This window comes from Patagioenas fasciata, chromosome 2 (assembly GCF_037038585.1).
Source record: "Patagioenas fasciata isolate bPatFas1 chromosome 2, bPatFas1.hap1, whole genome shotgun sequence".
Classification (NCBI taxonomy): domain Eukaryota; kingdom Metazoa; phylum Chordata; class Aves; order Columbiformes; family Columbidae; genus Patagioenas; species Patagioenas fasciata.
In genome coordinates, this window is record NC_092521.1 from 143,863,164 (window position 1) to 143,885,561 (window position 22,398).

The 22,398-nt window shown below is 41.2% G+C and overlaps 1 protein-coding gene across 3 annotated transcripts in view; it reads left to right on the forward strand.

Moving 5' to 3' along the window:
- Positions 1-22,398, forward strand: part of CALCR (calcitonin receptor) — a 169,852-nt gene that overhangs the window by 89,855 nt on the left and 57,599 nt on the right. For all 3 annotated transcript variants that reach the window (XM_065831269.2, XM_071805125.1, XM_065831268.2), the window contains exons 2-4: positions 837-924; positions 10,841-10,994; positions 17,947-18,057. In XM_065831269.2, the coding sequence (XP_065687341.1) occupies positions 877-924; positions 10,841-10,994; positions 17,947-18,057 (313 nt within the window). In that variant the 5' untranslated portion in view covers positions 837-876. The remainder of the gene's footprint in view (positions 1-836; positions 925-10,840; positions 10,995-17,946; positions 18,058-22,398) is intronic.

Consider the following 22,398-nt stretch of genomic DNA (forward strand, 5'->3'; position numbering starts at 1 on the left):
CCATAGGCATGTTACTCAGCCTGTGGCATCTGTAACCACTAGTGGTCCATGAGACATCAGAAGGCAAAGAGTTTTGCTTGCTTGAGCTCCCAGAACTGCAAAGAAATATGATGGTAGAAGGCAAACTCTGGATATTTTTCCCAGAAAGGCCAGATGGGTATTGATAAGGGAAAAAAAGAAAAAAAAAAAAAAAACCAAATCTGCTGATCTGTTTCCCTCCAGGTCTGTGGAGTCATGGCCATCCTCTATCCCTCCAGTACTTTGTGTGGCTGAAGTGGTCATTCTCAATAGCCTGAGGGTTGCTCTGCCATGTGTCTATTCACAGTACAAGCTGCATTAGGGAGCAGGAAATCCGATGGTGTTGTTCCCACTTTCTCTTTTCCTGCCACACTTGCTAGATATTACCCAACCTCTGACTTTCTCTAGCCCCACAATCATGCCTGGTGAGCTACCATTAAGCCTATCTGCAAACTAAATCCTTCTGGGTTTTTTAGATAATTTTTAAAATATCCAGATTCTTTATAGGTCTGCAGCTGTATGTGTAGGTTAGAAGCAGATGGATCAGGACAATCAAGGTAGCCTCAACAGGAAAAGACACAGAGCTTGACCCAGATCTGATGATGATGATGTAGTATCATGGAGCTGTACTCCGTATCAGCTGAACTTAGCACTAGAGATCCATGGAGGAGACCAAATTAAAAGCATACACAAAGCTGGGGGCACACACACATATGCAGAATCCACTTTAAGACTAAAACAATGCTTTTACATGAAGAGAAGGAATTTATCTTAACAAATAAAGTCTAATACTGCTTTTGTTCTTGTTTAATTCCCAGAAGGGTCAGCTACAACGTGTCTCTCCAGGAAGACTCCACAATGAAAAAAATAACCCACAGTTGTTTCTTACTGATCATACTTCTAACTGTAAGTACAAGAAAACTGAACTGCTCATGACACCTACCAAATTTATACTTGTGGTGATATGTAGAAAAATGAGTATGAGTTGTATTTGTTTTACTGCACAGGTGAAGGAATGAGTTCCCTTAGTGATAAATTTCAAAGTAAGGTTAATAAAGTTTCTAAATAAGATATCTCATAAAAGTTTGAACTTAAAACTCTTTTTTCTTGATGAGACAGAACTGCAAGTCTGAAGAAGGTAATGCATGTGATTTTTCATTTCTGTGTTTTACAGGCTACAATGTACCAGTGACACAGAAACTTAAGTGTTTGAAAACTTCCTTAACATTGTTGTGTGAAACATAGACTGAATTAAGTAATCACGGATTTTCACTGTTTATAATTACCCTGCTATTAGGAAAGAAAGTGAAATGGAAAATAACAACATAAAGTTTAGTTATTCAGTTATTATGCTATTTTCAACTGTTTAATATCAATATTAAAGTTATTTAAATGTATTGAACATGACTGAGTAACTGTTGTTCTAAATATGTAGTAAATGAATTGCTAACTGACTAAATACTTCTCATGTAAGTTGAGTGCTTCCTCTGATCTCTACTTGTGAAACCTCAAATTGTTAGCAATTATAATAAAATCGTAGATATTACACGTAGTCAGAAATGAGATCACTGCCCAGAGCCTAAGTTACAGAACAGTCAGAGTATGCCTGAATGATGCCACTGGCAACAAGCACCCCTCTACCTTGGTGCAGTATGAGTCACTTGCGTGTCAGATCCCACCTTATTCCACAACTATTTATCTCTTTGTTCCTGAAGAAAGCCTTGATTCTTGTTCTTCTTATATTTTGTTGTTCAGCTCCTCTTACCTCTCTGTATCTCATCTTATCTTCCAACACCCTAATGTGGAACATTCGAGCATGTCTCCCCATCAACTCACATCTTTTCTGGCTGTAAGCTGTAGAAACAGGGCTAGAAGACATGTCGGGGAACAGTAGAGACTGCTCTCCCAGGTTTGTTTGTTGGGCTGTGTCCCTCCTTTCGTCCTACCATAACTTGCCCACAGTACTGTTTGCCACTTGATGTGGATAAAAAGGAGAGAAGGAAAGTAGAGAAGAGTAAACAAATGATGAGTAGAAGGAGGTAAAAAGAAAACAATTAAATGAGATCAGAGAGAACACAGGAAAACATCAGAGAACACAGGAAAACATCAAAGAACACCTGATTTTGGTAAAATACTGAATTCATGGTTCAGGATTAGGACCCTCAACCAAAGAAGATCTGGACAGCAGGAGAAAGAATGGAGGAGAGTTAATACATTTCTGCTAACTTGGTCTCAAAAGAATTTGTCTAGAATTAGTTAATGACTTGAAGAATCATCCCTGTACTTGGCAGAAGTCTTCTACCTTGAGGTACATTGGAGTATTCTGATATTTGTGACCTTTTATGGCTGTTACACTTAGCCCTGCAAGGGATGCACATAGCAATGCACTGGCTGCCACATCGGCTATAGTCAGAGATCTCTAACAAAATGACCTGACAGAGACCGACTTCCTTGGTTTTGATTCTTGAATCCCGGCTGATCTGCATAGCCTGACAGGGACCTTGGCAAAAAAAACCAGTGAGCCTTCCTAGAACAAGCCAACGCTGACTGATGGAACAGCTCCAGATTATTTTTCTTCACCAGTCAAGTAAGAGGACTGTAAATATTCCGATAACTAAAATTGTTAACAGCATTTCTGAATGCCTGAGGTGCTCTGACCTAAGAGCATGGATTTGTAGGTCAGCCTTGAAGGACTGGGGTCATCCTTGCCATTTTGTTTACAAATTTTTCAAATTTCTTACCCATGACAGTGTATGTTCAAGGTTAGTTCTGTGCTCCATCCTGCAGTACTCCAGGGTCAGGATTTCTTTAAGAAACTCTGCAGTGAGATATGCATCCGCTTCCTTTTAGGTGTGTTTGCACCACAGGACTCTACAACTTCTGATCTCCATGGTTAATTTAAGCACAAATTTCCTTACATTTTCACTTTTTCAATCTCTACATTCCTTCCTTCCCTGCTGCAGTGGCCAGACTTAGACATCTCCTAGACTAATTTATCTTTCAGTAAGGGAGAAGCAACAGTCATAAAAGTAGACCATGAACAAGCTCTGTTTCCTTGGTGACACTTGCCAGAACACTGCTGTTAGATCAAATATGAAAAATATTTGGCATCAGTCATTTTTACAAAAATTTCCCCACCAGTAGCTGGTAGAAAACGTTCATTTTTTTACATTTTATTTTTGATCTGTAACAAGAAAAGTGTGTCTTTCTTTCTCTTCCAAAAAGACTGTTCCTGCTCTGTTCTTCTAATCACTCCTGTGTTCCCAGAGCCATGAGCCCCTACATGTTAGCTGCTGTCTGAGGTTCAGGAAGATACAGTAATTCAAGCGGCTTGTGACACAGGGGTTATCTCCCATTCTTGTTCTTTACCCACTCCAAAAACCATCTTTTCTCTTTGATGGCTTTGATGGTTTACTGTCATCCTCTTGTCTGTGTCCTGCTCTCCCAGCTGGTAACTGCAAGTTACTGCAAAGCAACACAACCTTTTGAGGTCCTTGCTTTCCCCTCTGGGCTCCAGGCTCTCTGTTTATGCCATTTGTCCCACACTTGGTGCCAGATTCATCCCCTATCTCTTGAATGTTTTGTCCTTAGACCCTAGTTACAATGTATCCATAGACCACCCCTCCCCACAGCCTCCAGCCTTTAGACCTGTCACCAAGGATTTTTGTACCTTCTGATAGAATCCAGGTCTCTTACACACACCATTCTTCGCAAGAATAAAGAGCACTTCACTCTTCTGTGTACAAGTCCATAATAATTTGCCTTTGCCAAACAAACACTAGAGCACCAGTTACTCCAAAACTTAATTTAGAAATAAAAGTAATTCCTTATTGCCTTCCTCTTTAATGGCTTCCCTTGCTTCTGGATACACAATAATGACAATGCTTGCAGCATTACCTGATAGTTCTCTACAATTCAAGGTGGATTCCATTGGAAAATTTAACTGTTCATTATTTCTTAGTTCACTTTATTCCTGTTACTCTCAAGTGGTTTGTAATTATTGAGAGTCACAGAATGTGATTGAGAATTATTTCCTCAAATACGTGAGCCCCTGTACACCAGAACAATTAGTTTACCTCCTCAGTGCACATTTCTCTCTGCAAGAGAGATGGAGCGTCAGCACAGCGTGTCCAGGGGCATCAAACTGCAGAGAATGAGGAGAAGGAAACAAGCTTGAGTCTCTTTCCCCTGTGACCGATCATTTTTGCAGGACATTGAAAAAAGAAAATTCTGTTCTTTGCATGATTTTGTCAAGTAAGAATTGTCATATAGTAACTACAAATGGTAGTTTGGTCTTATCCTGTAAATGAGGATTGGTGGAGTAGTTTTGCTCACATATTCCAATTTTGTTGTCCTAAGCCATCCACAAAGTGCTCAGTAAGGACAAAATGGATGCTGCAGCTGGAGCTCACATTATTCAGTTAGGTCCATTAGGCCAATATTGTGTTTTAAAATAAACTTATTTTCAATAAAAACCAAATTGTACAAGTTCATTACATCCGAATCTGTCAAATTGTTACCAAGCCTCAGTCACTAACCTATGCACAGTCTGGAACATTATGTCTGCTCCTGAAACACTTGTGAATAATTCCCATTCACAACACATGGAAAATCAGTTACCTGAAAGCCTAAATGTAATTTTTGGTAACTGCACAAACTGGCATGTTTTGGAACACAGTTACAGTAGGTTCAAGTCTCCAAAAGCCGATTAGTAGACTGTTATGAGGTCACTGCTCACGGTGTACCCACTAGATCCTCGCAGCTGGAAGTGCAAAATGCCTGGGTGAGGTGGTGCAGCCATGAGCCCCCCTGGCCTCTGCCACCTGCCTGCCTCAGCAGCTCTCACCACAAGACTCTAAAACTCCTGTCTGTGCAGGCACCATAAACACAAGCCTTTTCCTGCTTAGACAGCGGCTCTTCCGGTGTCTGGTCCAGAGCCAGTCCCACCCTTTGGTGAGCCAGAAGAGCTGCTGAAGATCTGTGGCAGATTCCCTTGGCATGCTTTGTCATGCTGGCTGTCTGGGACTGCTGAGAGCGCAGGGGCTTCCCCAGCCACTCGGGATGTACCCCTTGGACCGTCCAGCTGGTCAGTGGAGCTGCATCGATCATGTGCATCAGAGCATTGGTCCATGTGCCTGTGGGTGACACAGGTGCTTGTGGCCTTCATGCTCTCTCAGATCGGCAGAGATGGTTTCATCACCTGAGCCCATGCCTTTGAAAGCTGTTGTTCTGAAGTGTGCATTTCTCTTTATAACTGTGGGTTGCTTCAATCTGTAAGGAATTGGACTTGCAAGTTCTAGACCTCTTCTTGCACAAGGAAAACTCAGGAAAGTAGGCTCCTGGTGATTTAAGGTGGGGAGAATTAGTATGAGAATTTGAGACTCAAGCTGCTCACGGTTTCCCAAGAGGGAGAGGAATGGCATATTGTATTCTGTTCACCCCAGTTTCAGGGGTCATCAGGACTTCTTGTCTCCATCTTTGTTTTTTAAAAATATAAGAATGTTGCTATGCAGCTGATTGCTATAAAGAGGCCTCTCGCAAGATGATAATCAGAGCTACAAGCAAAAGCCCATGAAGTATTCTGCAGCCTTCCTTTAAGCCCACAGTTTGCATCAGGCTACTCTGGGACTAAAGCTTCCTCACAAATCCTGCAGCAACAGAAAAGAGCTGCAAGATTCATGAGTTGCTTTTCATTAGAAGTGCCTTATCTTCATCTGCTGTGGCTGATAATCTTGAGCTTGTTTAAACAGCTGCCAAAATCTGTGATCTAAGTCATATGGGATCTCACTGTGAGATAATTTCTATTCTACTTCAATAGCAATTGAGTATGGGAAAATTTTAACATTCAGTGGTTAAGTAAAACACATCATGTTGAGATATTTCACCAAAGAAACTGCTGTTTCCTAGCAGTTTTGTGATGGATAAGAAGTTGCTATGTTTACAGAGTACCATGCACTAATGACGTTCCTGAGGTATTACAGTTGTTTTCTCATCTGTCCTAAGTCTATCAGCTGTGAAGAGTAGTTCAAACATAATCGAGGTGTGAGAGGGGCTCTGCAACCTGTCTAAATCATGCTGAGCTCTCACTCAAAGTTGTGATGTATTCAAGGACAGGAGTTCAGTGACCCACAAAATGGTGGCTACACATAGCAGTTTTAAAATAAATGTATCAAATGAATGCTTGAGTTATTGAAATCACTACCGAACAGCTGGAGCATACAGAATTTGAAATATATTTTGACTGAGCTCAACAATAAATGTTGCAAAAGTACAGTATTTAGTGGAAGGAGGGAAAAAACAACAGCAAAGAAAAATACAAATTCCTTAGGAAAATAAAATTCAACATTTAGTATCCTCCAAGCTCCTTGATGGTGGAAGAAGAATACTTGGGGATGCTTGTTCATCATGTCCACTATTTTGTGGAAAAAAAAAAAAAAAAATTATGTTTGCTTTATCTGGATTCTCTCTTGTAGAAATGGTCAAAGTCTTGCACAGGTTAATAGCAGCTATCTCTTACAGAAACTGGGGCACTATTTGTTCATTTCTACGCAGTTTAATAATGAAGCCAAATTGATTTATCTAGATTCCTTTATTAATTCTAGGTATAAAGTGAACTTCAGCATTCCCAGCAGCCTGTTTTTTCTCTTTGTAATAATAATTCATTTTCTTGTAACAGTCATTTGTCACGTGGTGGCTTGGTGGTCGTATGTATGACGTCATTTACTTGAACTTCTAGGAGTGACATCATATGTACGGCTGCTAAACTGCTGCATGGGACATCACTTAAACAGTTATCTTCTGAAGAAACCATACCAACCATTTTCAGGCTATGAACACATCCTGATTATTAAGTTGTGAATTATTTCTTTCTCTTTAATAAAGAATATTTATAAACAAATGAGGCATTCCTTTATTGTATTAACATCATTTGTATTTCCATCTGAAGTAACTGATGGATGGATGGGAAGAGTTCTAAACCTGCAGGACTCTGAACATTCAAAATTTGTTTAATACTGTAGGTAGTAAACACATGAAAATTATTTAATCTTGGCTTTTTTATGGTGAGAACATGTTTTAAAACTTAATTCCTAAAATACCTAGGTACAATCTTGAAAACATGGTAGCAGAGGTGATTTCTAACCATTAATTCCATGACAGCACACACACTCACACAGACTCGTGGGGCATTCCCAGCCTCTCCCATGCTACACACTAAGCTTTCCTACACGTAGCCATGCCAAAGGTTCTGCTCCTCTAGTAGAGAATAATGACCCAATGAATTCTTCCTGCCCCATTTGCCCTTTCCTGACCCCTATCGTAAGGAGTGTGAGAAGAATGAAACAAAAGTATCTGACATCACAAACTGTACCAAGATTTCTGTCTGACTGAGCCCCAAGAATTCAAGGCTGGATCATCAGCCCATTGAACTGACTTTGGGGAGACTGGTCTTTAGGCTACAAGTTCCAGAATGGTGGTGGATGTGTGATTCTCCTAGGCACGGTAGAAAACACCAGCATTGCAAATAGAAGTGTGGCTGCTCAACATGAACAGTCCAACAAATTTATTTTTCATTACCCTGCTGAAATGGTCATCTGATTTTAAGGTAGAAGAAAATATTGTTCAAACTTCCATGGCCAGATTTTCAAATCTAGGCAAATAAAAACGAATAATAGCAGTCAAAGGGAAGAGCACTTTTAAAGGGCATATCACAGATGAACAATACCAGTAACGCACCTGCGTATAGCCCCATAATTGGATTTCATGCACAAGCTGTTCAATTACATTGCAAGTGCTTGTGTCTTTGTGTTCGGTAATAAGAAAAAGAAAAAGAAAAAAAAAAAAGATAATTTAAAAGATAGCTGTAATCTAACATTATTATCCCAGTCTTTATCCAAACTTGCTTTAGATTTACTGTTGACCATTAAGTGATTTCTACTGATGAAGTAGTTTTCACTGAGCTTTACTGACACAGTCTCATCTATACTTTTAATCTCTCTGAGTTAATTCTTGTCCCAAATGTGGGCAATAGACATTTTGCTGGGAATTTCAGCTGGGCCATGTTTGTCTTGCTCAGAGGCTGTAGAATGGGCAGCCCACCTGGTTACACGGTTGAGCACTTTAAGTAATTTTGTGCATAATCCAAGTTGTTTATGCTACCCAACACCACATAAACTCTCTGCCTCCAAATATTATTCATATTAACCTGTACAAAACAAGAGCAAACTTCTCCAGGAATTGTATTAGTCCCTTACACACAGCAAGATATGAAACTGACCTTTGGTTTCCAAATTGTATCTTACCCCTCGCAATCATCATTCCTAGTTAAAAACTGTTACATCTCCAGTAGTTAAAATATGCAAATAGAACATTCCTTTTCTAAAGACAGATTGTACTTTTGATTTCAGCTTGTATGTTTCTGTAGTGTGCAATCTTCTGAGAATGGTCTGTCCTTTTAAAAATGGTGAATAAAAGAAGATAGAAAGTTAGAAGGGGGAAAAGATATTCTGAAGCACTGAACAGTTTCTACATTTTCTATCTGTGTAACCAGCATTTGCCAATTGTTTCACATCTGTGTTGTGCTTTATTTTGTACAAATAAAGCAAATCAAACGGCAACTATTTATGGCAAGCAACACCTGTCTTTCTGTCCTCTATAAGTCTGAAATGATTTTGATCTTGTTTGGTCAAACAGATCTGAAGAATAGATCATCTCCTTCCTAGAAGAAAACAAAAATAAAATAAAAACATTGTGGCAGGGGAAGGAAAATTGGTGATATTTTCCAAGCATAATCAGATGGTTACGCTTTTAAAACATGAGTTTGTTGCCAAACTGGCCCAGAATAACAGGAATCATCAAGAAGGGAGGTGATGCCATAGAAGCCTTCCTAGCTTTCTTTGACAGTACCGTTATTCCTCTCTTGACTGCAAACAGCTTGGAGCTGAGGTATTATTCAAAAGAAAAAAATAATCATGGAGTGTCTATGAATCACTTCAGAGAAGTACAGTAGCCTGTGGTGATACACGGACACAAAGGGCTAAGAGAGACCTGAGAGCATCCCAAGAGCCTTATCTGCATTTTCCTATGCTATATGCTGGATTTAGGATATTGTTTGACTGGTTTTTAAATGATCCTCATAGACTCCAGTTACTCTTTTTAATCTTTTCACAAGTGGGGGTTCTGTGATAAGATTGGTTTTGCTTCTGTATTTCATGTTCTGGCTTTCTACTTGCTTCATTCTTCGCTTGGATGGCCAGATGAAATGTTCCAAATGGCTTCACTGTCCAAGTGAATCTCTGTGTGTGTACATAAAATTTATCTAAAATAGTATCTACCAGAAAATATCTTGCCTCTTATTCCTCCCTTTTTATTTCAAGTACCTTTTTAAGTGCAATGAGATAACCTGCCTTCACTGTTCTCCAGCCTTCAGACAGTATTTGTATACAGTTAAAAATGAAAATGTTAGTATCAAAAGATATTAGATTGAATGAGGAAAAATAATTTGATATATGAGCATAAAAAAATTAAACTGAGATGATATACCACAGAAATATTAAGATAAAGTAATGCATTTATTTTATTTTTTTTTCACATCACTCAAATCTACTGTGGTTTTGCTGTGTATTTATCAAGGTATTCTAGTTGTGCAAATTGAACAGAAAGTGATATATTAATGAGCCGTAATTACTTGTGATGTTCAACAGGAAAAAAAAAAAAAAGGAAACAATTTAAGAAGTAAGATGGTATTAGAATTTTCAAACCTGTCATGTTTGTAATTTGGACTACAAATGCTTTCTTAAAGATCTGTGTGTTAGTATTTGATGCTAAAAATGCCAAGTCTTGTGCTTATGAGACTTGTAAGTTTTGAAGCAGCCTGTAAATCACTCTGTAGGTGTTTCTGACGGTTTTAGTATGGTCTAGTATAGGAAAAAAACAGAGGGTCATACAATGAAGGCAGCATTGCTTTCACTTGGGAAAGCAGAGGAACTAATCCTTTCCTATCACCTTCATGCAGAGAAGTGTCCTGATAGAGAATTAAGGCAAAACAGAATTAGCTAAAGCTCCTCACTTTCATTTCCACCCTGGCTCACAGACCTGTGCAACAGAGGGATGGATGGATGGATGGATGGATGGATGGATGGATGGATGGATGGGTGGGTGGGTGGGTGGATGGAAAAACAGATATCTGGCCTCTCTACCTGAGATTTTTGCTTTCCAGAGGAAATGATCCTTCCCCTTTGCCATGCAAGCAGCTCAGAGTAGAAAGTCAGAAGATGCCACTTGATCAAATAGGACGTTGTTATTCAGACTTAAATTTAGGGACACTTTGCTTTGGTACTTAAGTAGAAGCTAAGGCCAGGTAGAAAGGTTTAAACTCTCTGCCTGGTGTTTTTATAATTTTAAGAGTTGAAGGAGCTCAAAGCAGGTGGTATAAAACATGAAATAATCAGCTTTTGACTGTGGCACTGAGGTATTTTGTCTGGGCACAAGTGAGTGGAAATACATGAGTGTAACTTTGGGAAAATACAATTTTTTTTTTTTCAGATCACTAAGCTAAATGAAAAGATTTTAAAGACTTTATCAAGTTTTTAATGGTCCTCTGTTTTGCCAAGAAAAGTAGTTTTATTTGAATCCTATGTTTGTAATGAGGTAAACTGGTAAAAATTCAGCATTTATTTTGCAAGCAGTATAAGGCCTATCGTAATACTAAACGTGCAAATAAAAGGCCTTTGAAGAATTCGTAGTACAAATTTCCGATCCTCACTTTTTTATTTTATCTTCTTGGTTTATTAACTTCTACTAACAGTTTTTCCTTTCTGAACAGAGAATGGTCCCAAGTCTTTCTTCTGCTCTAAATTATACTGATCCTACATTAGAGCCTGTAGTAACTGAAAATTCAGTCATACGACAGAAGATAATAGATTCACAGTTCAAATGCTATGAGAGGATGAACAGAGCTCCTCCATATAAGAAAAAAGGTAAAAAAGATTTTAAAATATTTCTTTGTATATTGCTATAATATTGCTGTATATTGCTACTTCTATGGCTATAAAGAAACGTTTTTTTCTGTATACTAACCCATAGTCTTCCTCGGGCTTTAGTAGTCAAATTCACTACTTAGAATCCTCTTAAGTGCAAAAAAAGAAAAAAGCCTGGAATGAGCCCAGGGAATGATCAGCTCTTCCTTCCTCCCCACACAGATGGTACCTCGGTCATCTATATTTCTGGCTCAGTGCTTTGTTGCTTGAATATCTCTTGTTCTTGCTTAGGGAATGGCATTCTCCAGAACCTTTTCAGCAAGCTTGCACAAAGACCTGCTTGTGAATGGTGATCTCTTAAATATAAATACCATTCTGTTTGTTTCACTCACTGTTTTGTTTTTCTGTCATTCGTGTATTGACTGATAGCTGTCATGCTCTGTAGCAAAAGAGATGTGCCAGGTGTCCGTATTCAGCAATAACAGTAGCAAAAAGAGGTTTTTAAAACACTGAGGGACTGGGGGACACATCTTTACTGAATGCAAGGCTCATATTAAGATTAATAAAAAGGGAAATGACAAATAATAGTGGTGTTACAATGGCACCAAGGGATAAGAAGCATTCCCAATTGGGACTTAGTGTTCTGGTTAACTATTTCTCACAGAAAATATGGAAATTATGAGGAGGCTAGAGAAAAAGTGTTGGAGGTACTGTGGGGATTTATGCAAGTAAAAACAGAGATACTGAGGCTACAATTTAAAAAGAAAATGTATTAAAAATAATTTTTAAATCGTTACTTAAAACCCAAACTAATAAATGGGGTGGAGATAATGTGGGATTTTAGTAATACAAGCCTTGAGGGATGAAAACAACCTTACTGTCTGCTCAGATTAGTCTTTTAGTCTCCAGCTCTATAAATATGTAATTTTTGGATGCATCTATTATTCTACTGCATTTACCTTTCTTTTGCACCTTCAGCCCTTGCAAAAGACCGAAGTGTTTTCCTAGCATGAGCAGGAAATTCATATGTCTCATGACCTGAATTCCTGGTAATGTTCCCAAGGGCAGCATTGTCCCAGGAGGACAGTGGTGGCAGATCCGCAGCCACTGGATACCACACAGCAGTTCCTGCATTCCTGTGACTGGCAGCTAGATTTGCCATTAGGGACTGTTATGACCATAGCAACACACAATTCATTTAAAACCCAAACTGAAGAGAATGGGTGATTAAGGAATTATGCCAATACAACCAAAGTTGCATTTTGAACTGAATTACAGGATCCTCACTGGCCATCCAACATTTAAATTTCAAAAAGGGCTGGAAGGGAACAAGTGTCTAAGTCTGTTGGCTGTAAATATGAAAGGAAAGATGGGATCGAATGGGAAATTCCTTTAATATAAAGGACAACCATAGGGATGTCTTCTGAGAGGAAAAACCCAACACATGAGGAAAACCCAGTGTCTGGTACAACTTTACAGAGCCAGCCAAGATGTGTTTAATTTTTCCCTGGCATCTCTGCAATCCCTGATGTTGCTCATTTATAGACTGGTCCTTTGTAATCCTGCGTCTCAAAGCTGGTGGCAATGAACTGCAGAGAACTGCACAGTATCTCACACTCAGAAGCCAGAGATGTGATACAATACAAGCGAGCTGTGGCAGCATTATAAATGGCCATGTGTCAGCAGGGCTGAAGTAACAGACTGTACACACACTTATCTTGCCAATTTCATGATAGAATTGATTATTTTGAATCCCAAAGAAATAGCAAAATGTGGTGCTCAGTCTCATGGGAACACCTGATCATCCTGACAGGATGGTGCAGTGCTCCTATGCTCCCTGTCCATCGAAAAACGTAATAGTTTTAGCTGATGATAAAAGAGTTCAGTGTTCAACTCTTCTGTTTTATTACTTACACTGTTTTTTCTCAGACCACTTAAAAACATATATGTATTTCTATGTATATATATGTGTGTGTGTAAATATATGTATTTATGGATGTATGTGTGCATATAGATCCTGTTACTTACCTTGAATGACACATTCTACAAGGTATAGATCAACATCAGTGATTTTTTTCCTTTATCAGGCAAGGCAAAGGATTTAAAGCTAGAAATGCCTAACAAGCCCATTCTTCAGTCTTTCAGATGCAAGCTTAAGTTGCAAAAATTGCAAACATTTTTTACTTTTCTGTTTCTTTGATATTACAAAATGATTCCTAGAAGTCTTTCAGATACATCTCAAAGCTAGAGAAGAACATGAGAATACCTGAAGGAAAGATAGCAAACTGCTGATATGACGGTTGATTAATTAAGTGAACAAGTAGCATTAGGAGATTTAACTCGACAATGGGAAAATATAGCTGCATAAAATCTTAGCTAATGAAAAAAAGAGTGTTCATAAAAATATCTTTTTTGCTCTACATATCTGGAAAAAAATTTGCAAGTTTTATGCTTTCAATTTTTAATCCATAAATATTTTTACTTAAGACCACTTATTGGTGCAAATTTGAACAATTCAGACATCTTTTTACAGCTTTCTTGCTTCAGTAAGAAAGCTTATCCATGGATAATTTAAAAAGCACTAGAAGCAATTAGCTGCCCCTATTTTATTAACTTTCGATAGTTGTTAGGCCCCTTCCATATGATTCTTTCAAAAACAACCTTCATGGTCATAGTAGCAATTTTGAAACTTTCTCAGGACCAGAGCAAAAAAAGCAAGATGTATCTTCTCCCTGTATTTCATTTTAACCTGATGGTCATGATGATAAATACCCTTCCTCAATACGAACTGATTTTAAATGGAAAATAACTAAGTAGTGGGGTGTTGTTTATTTCTTTTTTTTTTTTTTTTCACTTGAATAAATCCACGATCAGTCAGGAAATTGTGTTATAGCCAGCAGTCTTATAGTGCAATTTCTGTGGACTGTGGTTTGTAATATCTGTCAGCTGATCGGAGCCAGCACAGCGAGAGCCAGAGCCGGCGAGACTCAGCCGACTACGAGGTTTAGCCGAGATTAGAAAGCTCGGAGGAAAACGTACAGGGACAGCGTGACTCCCGGCCCTGATCCCCCGGAAGCCGCGGCAGCCATTGCGAGAGAGCTGCTGATGTGGCGGGGGGCGTTCCCATGGTGACGGCGACCACACCTCCTCCCCTTGCCTTGATAAAGCCTTTGGGAGGGCAGAGACTAGTCGCTGCCCACCAGGTGCAGAGAGGAGCAATCAGCTTGTGCAGCGGGTGTGGTAGCTTGTGGAGCAGGGTGCAGAGAGCACTTGTTGCTTGTCATTCCCTCCAACGTACTGCCAGCGTCCCAGACTGCTGACGACCATGGTCGCCTCCAGAAGGAGAGCTTGTCTCAAAAAGACTGTGGCAATGCAGACTGAGGTTCTGTCCCAAACTGTGGCTGTTCAGGTCTCCAGCTGCAGGGAGTGCCAGAGCCTGCTGCTGCCGGAGGAGGGAGGCCAGCACTCCACCTGTGTGAGGTGTGAGCAGGTGCAAGATCTGCTTGACATGGTTGTGAAACTTATTAAGGAGGAGGTTGAGACACTGAGGTCCATCAGGGAGATCGGCTGGTGGAGTAACACCCTGACGTGCCAGTCAGAAAGGCCCCAGGGAGGTACCCCCCAAAAGGAGATGGACCTCCTGCCCTCTCGGACAGAGGCGGAGGTCCTGAGACAGCCCCACCCTTGTCGCTGTCGAGCAGAGGTAGGGGACCTAAAAGACGACGAGGGTTGGAAGCATATTCCAGTTCAACATCACAGGCAGCCCCCCTCCCTGCCTACTTTGCCTCCCCAGGTGCCCCTCCGTAATAGGTTTGAGGCCCTGGATCTTGAAGGAGAGGTAGGTGAGGAGGTGATGCCAAGCCTGCCTACAAGATCACATAGGAAGAGGCGGTTGACTTCACAACTTAAGACTGCCTCTGATAAGAAAGAAAGAAGGGTGATTGTAATAGGAAATTCCCTTCTGAAGGCTGCCTGGGTTGCAGTGACCACGAGATGGTGGAGTTCAGCATCTCGTGTGGCAGGAACAGAATAGCAAGTAGAATTGCAACCCTGGACTTTGGCAGGGCTAACTTAGGCCTTTGCAAGCAATTGCTGAGGGAAATCCCATGGGCAAGACTGCTTGAAGGAAAATGGGCTCAAGAGAGCTGGATTGCATTCAGAGATTGCTTCTTCCACACTCAGGATCAAAGCATCCCCACATGTAGGAAGTCAAGGAAGGGAGCCAGAAGGCCTGTGTGGTTGAATAGGGATCTGTTGGGTATGCTCAAGCAGAAGAGACGAGTTTACAGGTCATGGAAGCAGGGGCTGACCACTTGGGAGGAATATAAGGCTGCTGTTAGAGGATGCAGGAAGGCAGCTAGGGTAGCCAAGGCCTCCTTAGAATTACAGCTGGCGAGAGGGGTCAAGGACAGCAAGAAGAACTTTTTCAAATACATAGCAGATAAAACTAATACCAGAGGCCATGTAGGCACACTGATGAATGAGGTGGGTGACCTGGTGGTGAAAGACACAGAAAAGGCAGAATTGCTTAATGCCTTCTTTGTCTCTGTCTACTTTGCTGGAGGCTGTCCTGGGGAGCCCTGTACCCCTGAGACCCCGGATGAAGCCAGATCAATGGAGGAGTTTGCTTTAGTCAATGAGGACTGGGTTAGGGAGCAATTAAATAGTCTGAACATCCATAAATCCATGGGTCCAGATTGGATTCCTCCACGGGTGCTGAGGGAGCTGGCTGAAGTCATTGCTAGACCGCTCTCCATCATTTTTGCCAAGTCTTGGGAAACGGGAGAGGTGCCCGAGGATTGGAGGAAAGCAAATGTCACTCCAGTCTTCAAAAATGGCAAGAAGGAGGACTCAGGTAATTATAGACCAGTCAGCCTCACTTCTCTTCCTGGGAAAGTAATGGAACAGCTTATCCTTGGTGTCATCTCAAGGCATATCAGGGATAAGAGGGTCATTAGGGGCAGTCAGCATGGCTTTACCAAGGGTAAGTCATGCTTGACCAACCTCATAGCCTTTTATGAGAATGTAACAAGGTGGATGGATGATGGCAGAGTGGTGGATGTGGTCTACCTTGACTTCAGTAAAGCCTTTGACACAGTCTCTCACAGCATCCTCACAGCTAAGTTGAGGAGGTGTGGTCTAGACAATAGAGTAGTGAGGTGGGTTGCAAACTGGCTTAAAGAGAGAAGCCAGAGAGTGGTGGTCAATGGTGCGGAGTCCAGTTGGAGGCCAGTATCTAGTGGAGTGCCTCAGGGGTCAGTACTGGGGCCAATATTATTTAATATATTCATTAACGATTTGGACGAGGGAATTGAGTGTACTATCAGCAAGTTTGCTGATGACACTAAGCTGGGAGGAGTGGCTGACACACCAGAAGGCTGTGCTGCCATCCAGCGGGACCTGGACAGGCTGGAGAGTTGGGCGGGGAATAACCTGATGAAATTTAACAAGGGAAAGTGTAGAGCCCTGCATCTGGGCAGGAACAACCCCAGGTTCCAGTATAGGTTGGGAAATTACATATTAGAGAGCAATGTAGGGGAAAGGGACCTGGGGGTCCTGGTGGACAACAGGATGACCATGAGCCAGCACTGTGCCCTAGTGCCCAGGAAGGCCAATGGCATCCTCAGGTGTATTACAATGGGGGTGGTCAGTAGATCGAGAGAGGTCCTCCTTCCCCTCTACTCCACCCTGGTGAGACCCCATCTAGAATATTGTGTCCAGTTCTGGGCCCCTCAGTTCAAGAAGGACAGGGAACTGCTGGAGAGGGTCCAGTGTAGGGCAACAAAGATGATGAAGGAAGTGGAGCACCTCCCTTATGAAGAAAGGCTGAGGGAGCTGGGTCTCTTTAGTTTGGAGAAGAGGAGACTGAGGGGTGACCTTATTAATGTTCATAAATATATAAAGGGTGAGTGCCATGAGAATGGAGCCAGGCTTTTCTCAGTGGCAAACAATGATAGGACAAAGAGTAATGGGATCAAGCTGGAACACAAGAGGTTCCACTTAAATTTGAGAAAAAACTTCTTCTCAGTGAGGGTAACAGAGCACTGGAACAGGCTGCCCAGGGAGGTTGTGGAGTCTCCTTCCCTGGAGACATTCAAAGCCCGCCTGGACACATTCCTGTGCAACCTCACCTAGGCGTTCCTGCTCCAGCAGGGGGATTGGGCTAGATGATCTTTCGAGGTCCCTTCCAATCCCAAACATACTGTGATACTGTGATATCTCTGTAACACAAATCAAGAATGAGCTGTGTTCTGCCTCCCTAGTGTGGGCATTGTTTCTGGGGCTCGTAACAGTGCTTGTAGCGGACACAGCCTCGAGAGTGCCACCTTCCCAGGGAGGTGTGATGGGGACAGGATCACAGCATGCCTGCTCAGTCAGCATCAGCAGGCAGAGTTTGCCTGTTACAGATTGGTCTTGCACCTCGCTTCACTGAATCTGTAGTTATCTGACTGATCCCTAGTGCTAAACAATGCAACAACCTCACAGGGACCTGTCTCTACAAATGTTACCTTTTGCAAAGATGTCCCTGAAAGCCCTTTCTACCTTTACATATCACAGACTTGATTTTCATACCTGCTGAACAGCAGGAGGTGAAACGAAAATTGGGTGTCTGTAAAGTCTTTCAATAACTGAGGCACCCCTTGCCACTCGTGTTCAAATTTACAGCTAAGGGTGGAAGGAGGATCAGGAAGATTAGACCCTACATTCAAAATTCAGTTCAACAGGCTTAAAAGCATTCACTTTCCAGTAAAATTAACACCACTAACATCAGGTCAGCAAAAACAAGTACCTTGCAAAACCTGAATGCCACACGAAGTGTAGCAATAACAGGGGGGTTTATTGTAAAAAGAAGATTGTCTGCAAACAGCGATATTCCTTGGGAGGCCAGAACAGAGCAGGTTCAGGAGTGACTGTGTGTGAATTAACTACTGCATTCCTCTTCAATGTCCAGGTCTGTTCTGCAATAGGACATGGGACGGGTGGTTGTGCTGGGATGACACACCTGCTGGAAGAATCACTGCTCAGAATTGTCCGGATTATTTTCCAGACTTTGATCCAACTGGTACAGTACTACTTTTTATCATCTTGTTTTGTGAAGGGAATCTGCAAAATATTTATGCTATTGAGTGGAAGCATGTTTCCAGTGGCATTTCTGCAGCATTGTGACATCTCAGAAAGTTTGTCTGAAATTAAAATATAACAAGCTTTCAGATTGTCTTATTTATATATTTTCAGTTTTAAAATATTTACAAATATTTACAAAAATGTAAATATAACCCATGGATTTATGAAACCTAGTTTATGAAAATATGAACTATTTAATTATGATATCAAAACATTTATAACACCTCATTCTAAGTTTTCATGATTAAGAGAAAAATCTAACGTGCATGAAATATATATCAGCATGTTCTTTATTCATTTTTTATTGCAAAAGACCTCTTTATGGAAGAAGTTGAGCAGAAATAGTGTTCTTTCGGTCTCCAAGTTTTGGTTGTTTATTGAAGTCTTAGCAGCCATACAAACTAAGAGAAACAATTCCAGAAAGTTTAGAAGGACAAAGTAAAGGTAAAATCAAGTACATAAATATTGCTAAATAGATACAAGGAAATACTGGACACAAATATAACTCCACAAAGAGCATTGTTTGAAGAAAGACACAGTTATGTGTTCCACACTCAGGACATATTGCTTATAGATGATGCTTGATGCCACAGTGTGCTACTAGTTGCAATTAAAACCCATGAAACTATATATTTGGAAAGGAGGGTATATAAATCTAAAAATTTTCCACAAGTTTAAACCAAAACATATATGCCCAACTGGAAAGTAAGGAAACAGACTATTGCATAGATGTGAATTAATTACCCAGTACAGCAGCTAAAACTGTTGAATTTTTTTGTGCTTGTTGCCTACTTAGAAGCAGAAGAGGTTCCAGATTGGATCAGACCCAGTATGCAGTTTGCTGAATCCCATTTGCAGTAACAGTCAGATGGATCAATATTTCTGATTGTTATAAATCAAGCTATCCATGGTTAGAGAATTCACCCAGGAAGTGGGAAACTTCCAGTGTCAGCCCCAGCCTGAGGGGATTCAAACCTGCATCCCAGCTTTGCTGGAGGAACCTCCCCCTTTCCAGTGGAAGCAGGCATTGGACAGGACGGACTGAAGGATTTGTGTGCCTGGAAAGTGGGCTCATGTGGTTGTGTGACTGTCCACCTCTTGTGGGAATACCCTGAGACCTACCCCACAAATCTTACAGGAGTTTAAATCCCTGAGACACAAAAAGCAACAAATTGCACTCTTGTCCTTTGTGACCTCTTTTTGCTTTCTGACACAGTCTTGAACTCTTTTCTGTACAGTGTCATAGTTTTCTAGGAGGAGTCTGGCAGCAGGACCACGCTCACAACTAATCACTGGAGCACCAGGGTGGAAACGGGCTGAGGAGCTAAGACCCTCAACTGGAGGAGTGCCTTTGACCTAGGTCTCCCTTTCTATGGACAAGTGCTTCAACTGTTAGGCAATTTGGACAAAAGATGTCAAAAGGGCATTTTAAAAGAATTGGCAAACTTGGTTCAGTTCCCAGAAAGAAGTGTTGATGTTCAGGAGAGACCTCGAGTCTCTGGATCCTGAGGTTGCATGAGCCTATTCCTACATGCATGTTAGAGGTGCCTCTTGGACAGGGTCTGTAGCTCCTGCTTCAGCCCCCAATTTGTTTGCGATATCATCCCCATGTGGCAATGGCCCCTCTGACGAATAGCACAATTTACTACAGGGTTTCTGCTTTTGCTGCTTCCATGGTTTCCATAGAAAAAGAATTGGGCACTAACAGTCCTGTATACTTCATGTGCTGTTCAGCTAATACCTGCAAAAGTGGGTGTTGGGCAGCTCTGTGATAACAGAAGACTCCCCATGAATCACAGTCCTCATCCCTCAGTGAGTGGAGTTGATGACAGAGCCACTCTCCTGCTCGCTCCCAGCCCACCTATTTCCAGCTTTTCCACTTGCGCACTTGTCTCCAGTGACTTGTTCTGAACTAATTGCTCCACTACAACATCACTCTTCAAAGTAATAATTCAACCCATCCATGGAGAAGCTCCTCACTTCACTTGTTAATGCTTCTTAACACCAAGGTCTGTGGCTTGTACAGCTGATTGCAAATCACCCTTTAATGTGCAGATGCACGCAGCAGAGTCTGGCCCACAGTGTGTGAGTACCGTGGTTACTCTTTCTGCCATGTCTTAAAACTTGCAGATTTGGGAATTTTTTAGTATTCCTGTTCTCTTTACACAGCCGTGGGGGGGAAAGCCTCCTTCCATAATTGATTTCCTGCTGTCCTCTCTGCTATCATGTTTAGAAACAAAACCTATGGTCTCCTGGACTCAGTATTTTCCTCTGGCACATCTCTCTGGTCAGCACGTCTGTCAGGCTCTTTGCCTGCATTCTGGTCAGTTGACACTGTTTCACTGGCTCAGTGGCAGCTCAGCATCTCCTCGCTAAGCGAGAGCCACTTTCCTAAAGTAGCTGTTGGGTTCCCCAGCGTCTATTACAGCTGTGGCATCAAACCAGCAGGCAGGCAGACTTTGCTTTGCGGGTGGCTGATTGTCACACTGGGACTTAATAAAGTAGGAGGGAGACAAGAAATCGTGGGGGTGACTAGAAGTCTTTCAGCTGCTAATGGAAGTGGCTGCCACTTACAGGTGGCCAAAAGCACAGGTTCAGCTGTCTTGAGAAGTCTGTCAGGTTTTGTGTCACAAGTTATTATTTCCTCTGGTAACTTCTGCCTGTTAAACAAAATACAGATAGATTTTCTGCTGAGAAACAGAAAATTCACCTTAAAGAACAATGGTTTTACAAGATGAAAACTGCAATGACTGTCAGATTTTCTTCCGATTAAGTCTCTATGATATCAAACCACCTCAGCATGTATTTTAGACATGCAAGTAGCCCCACGAACTTTTGAAATTAATATTTCACGCTGTGCTGCTTTGGACTGCACTGAGATCTGCAAAATCATTTTATGTCAGTTCACTGGTGGCTAAGTTGGTTTTGTTTGAGGTCATCTATAACTTCGAGTCCTGGAATAAAGTTAGGTCATATAGCTTTGTTTTTGAGCTCTGATACTCGTCATTTGTAACTGGAAAACTGAAATATTATCTGGCAGAACAAGATCAGATCATCCTCCCATATCCACCTGTGGGTGCTTTATACCAGCTCTAAATCTGAACCCCAAACAAGATTCATCATTGATGCCAACAAGAAATTGCTGGAGTATGATAGAAGGTAAATAAGAGGAAATAATATTCTGGAGAAAAGGGCCCAGAAGCAAAATGATGGAGAACACACTCACTACTCCATTCATTTAGTGTCAGACAACTTCAGTACTACTAGATATAGTCCTGTTTATTTTACTGAACCTACATGAGTTCATGCTAGATAGAAATCTGTGTTCTGAAAGGAGGAAGAACCATCTACTCTGTTCAGTTAGCCAGGGCTTTCCATGCTGCTTTTCCCACCTGAGGAAGCTCTACCTTGTGAAAGGAAATGAGGATCTTAAAGCTAAGAAACCCCTCTCTACAAGCTTTGACAACTTTGTCCTTTTCAACAAACAACTGTTGCCTCTTGTAGCAATCTTTCTCATAATGACGATCACACGCAGTGTGATAATGCATAAAAACAAATCAAGTTGTCTGGAAAACATACCAAGACCTACTGCTTTAACTCCAGTGACAGCAGGAAATTCATTATCACATCCACTCCTGACTGTGAAGTTCTGAGCAGGGCTGAGTTTTATACTCCTCTATTCAGGCAACTGCCTGGTTTCTCTTGAATTGTACTTTATATTCATATTTTATCTAGATTAATCTTTGGTGTAATCCCTTTGAAATGGTTCCAGGGCATGCTGAAATTGCTAGGAATTGAATTTGATAGGAATGTAGTATGTAATTCATGCAAGTAATATTCTTACTAATAAAAAAGAGGGAAATATATTGTGGTTGTAATGGCCTTCTAGCAAGGCAAATTTACTGAGGGCAGCAGGAGGAGTAGAAAGTTGCCCTGTGCTGTCCGTAGGCTGTTGGGTTTGTGGCAGGTGAGTGTTACATTATCCACCTTACTCTCCCTCCATGGTTCATTTGATCGAGATTAGTTTGGTTCAGTCACATATAGAAATGGAACTGAAAGTGCAAGTTGCACTGTGGCAGCCTTACTTTTTTGTTTCACTTTCACTCCCTTTCCTCTTTGGCAAAGAGCAGTGGTTAAGAGCAGTAACCACCCCAGCAGGGAGCAAGCCCAGCCTAACTTTGTGATCCAAGGCTGCATTTAGCAGAACTTCACTCTGTTCTCCACTTTGTTGGGTTTCTGTCTTTCGTTCCATTTTGTAAACCAGTTATTCATAATTCTT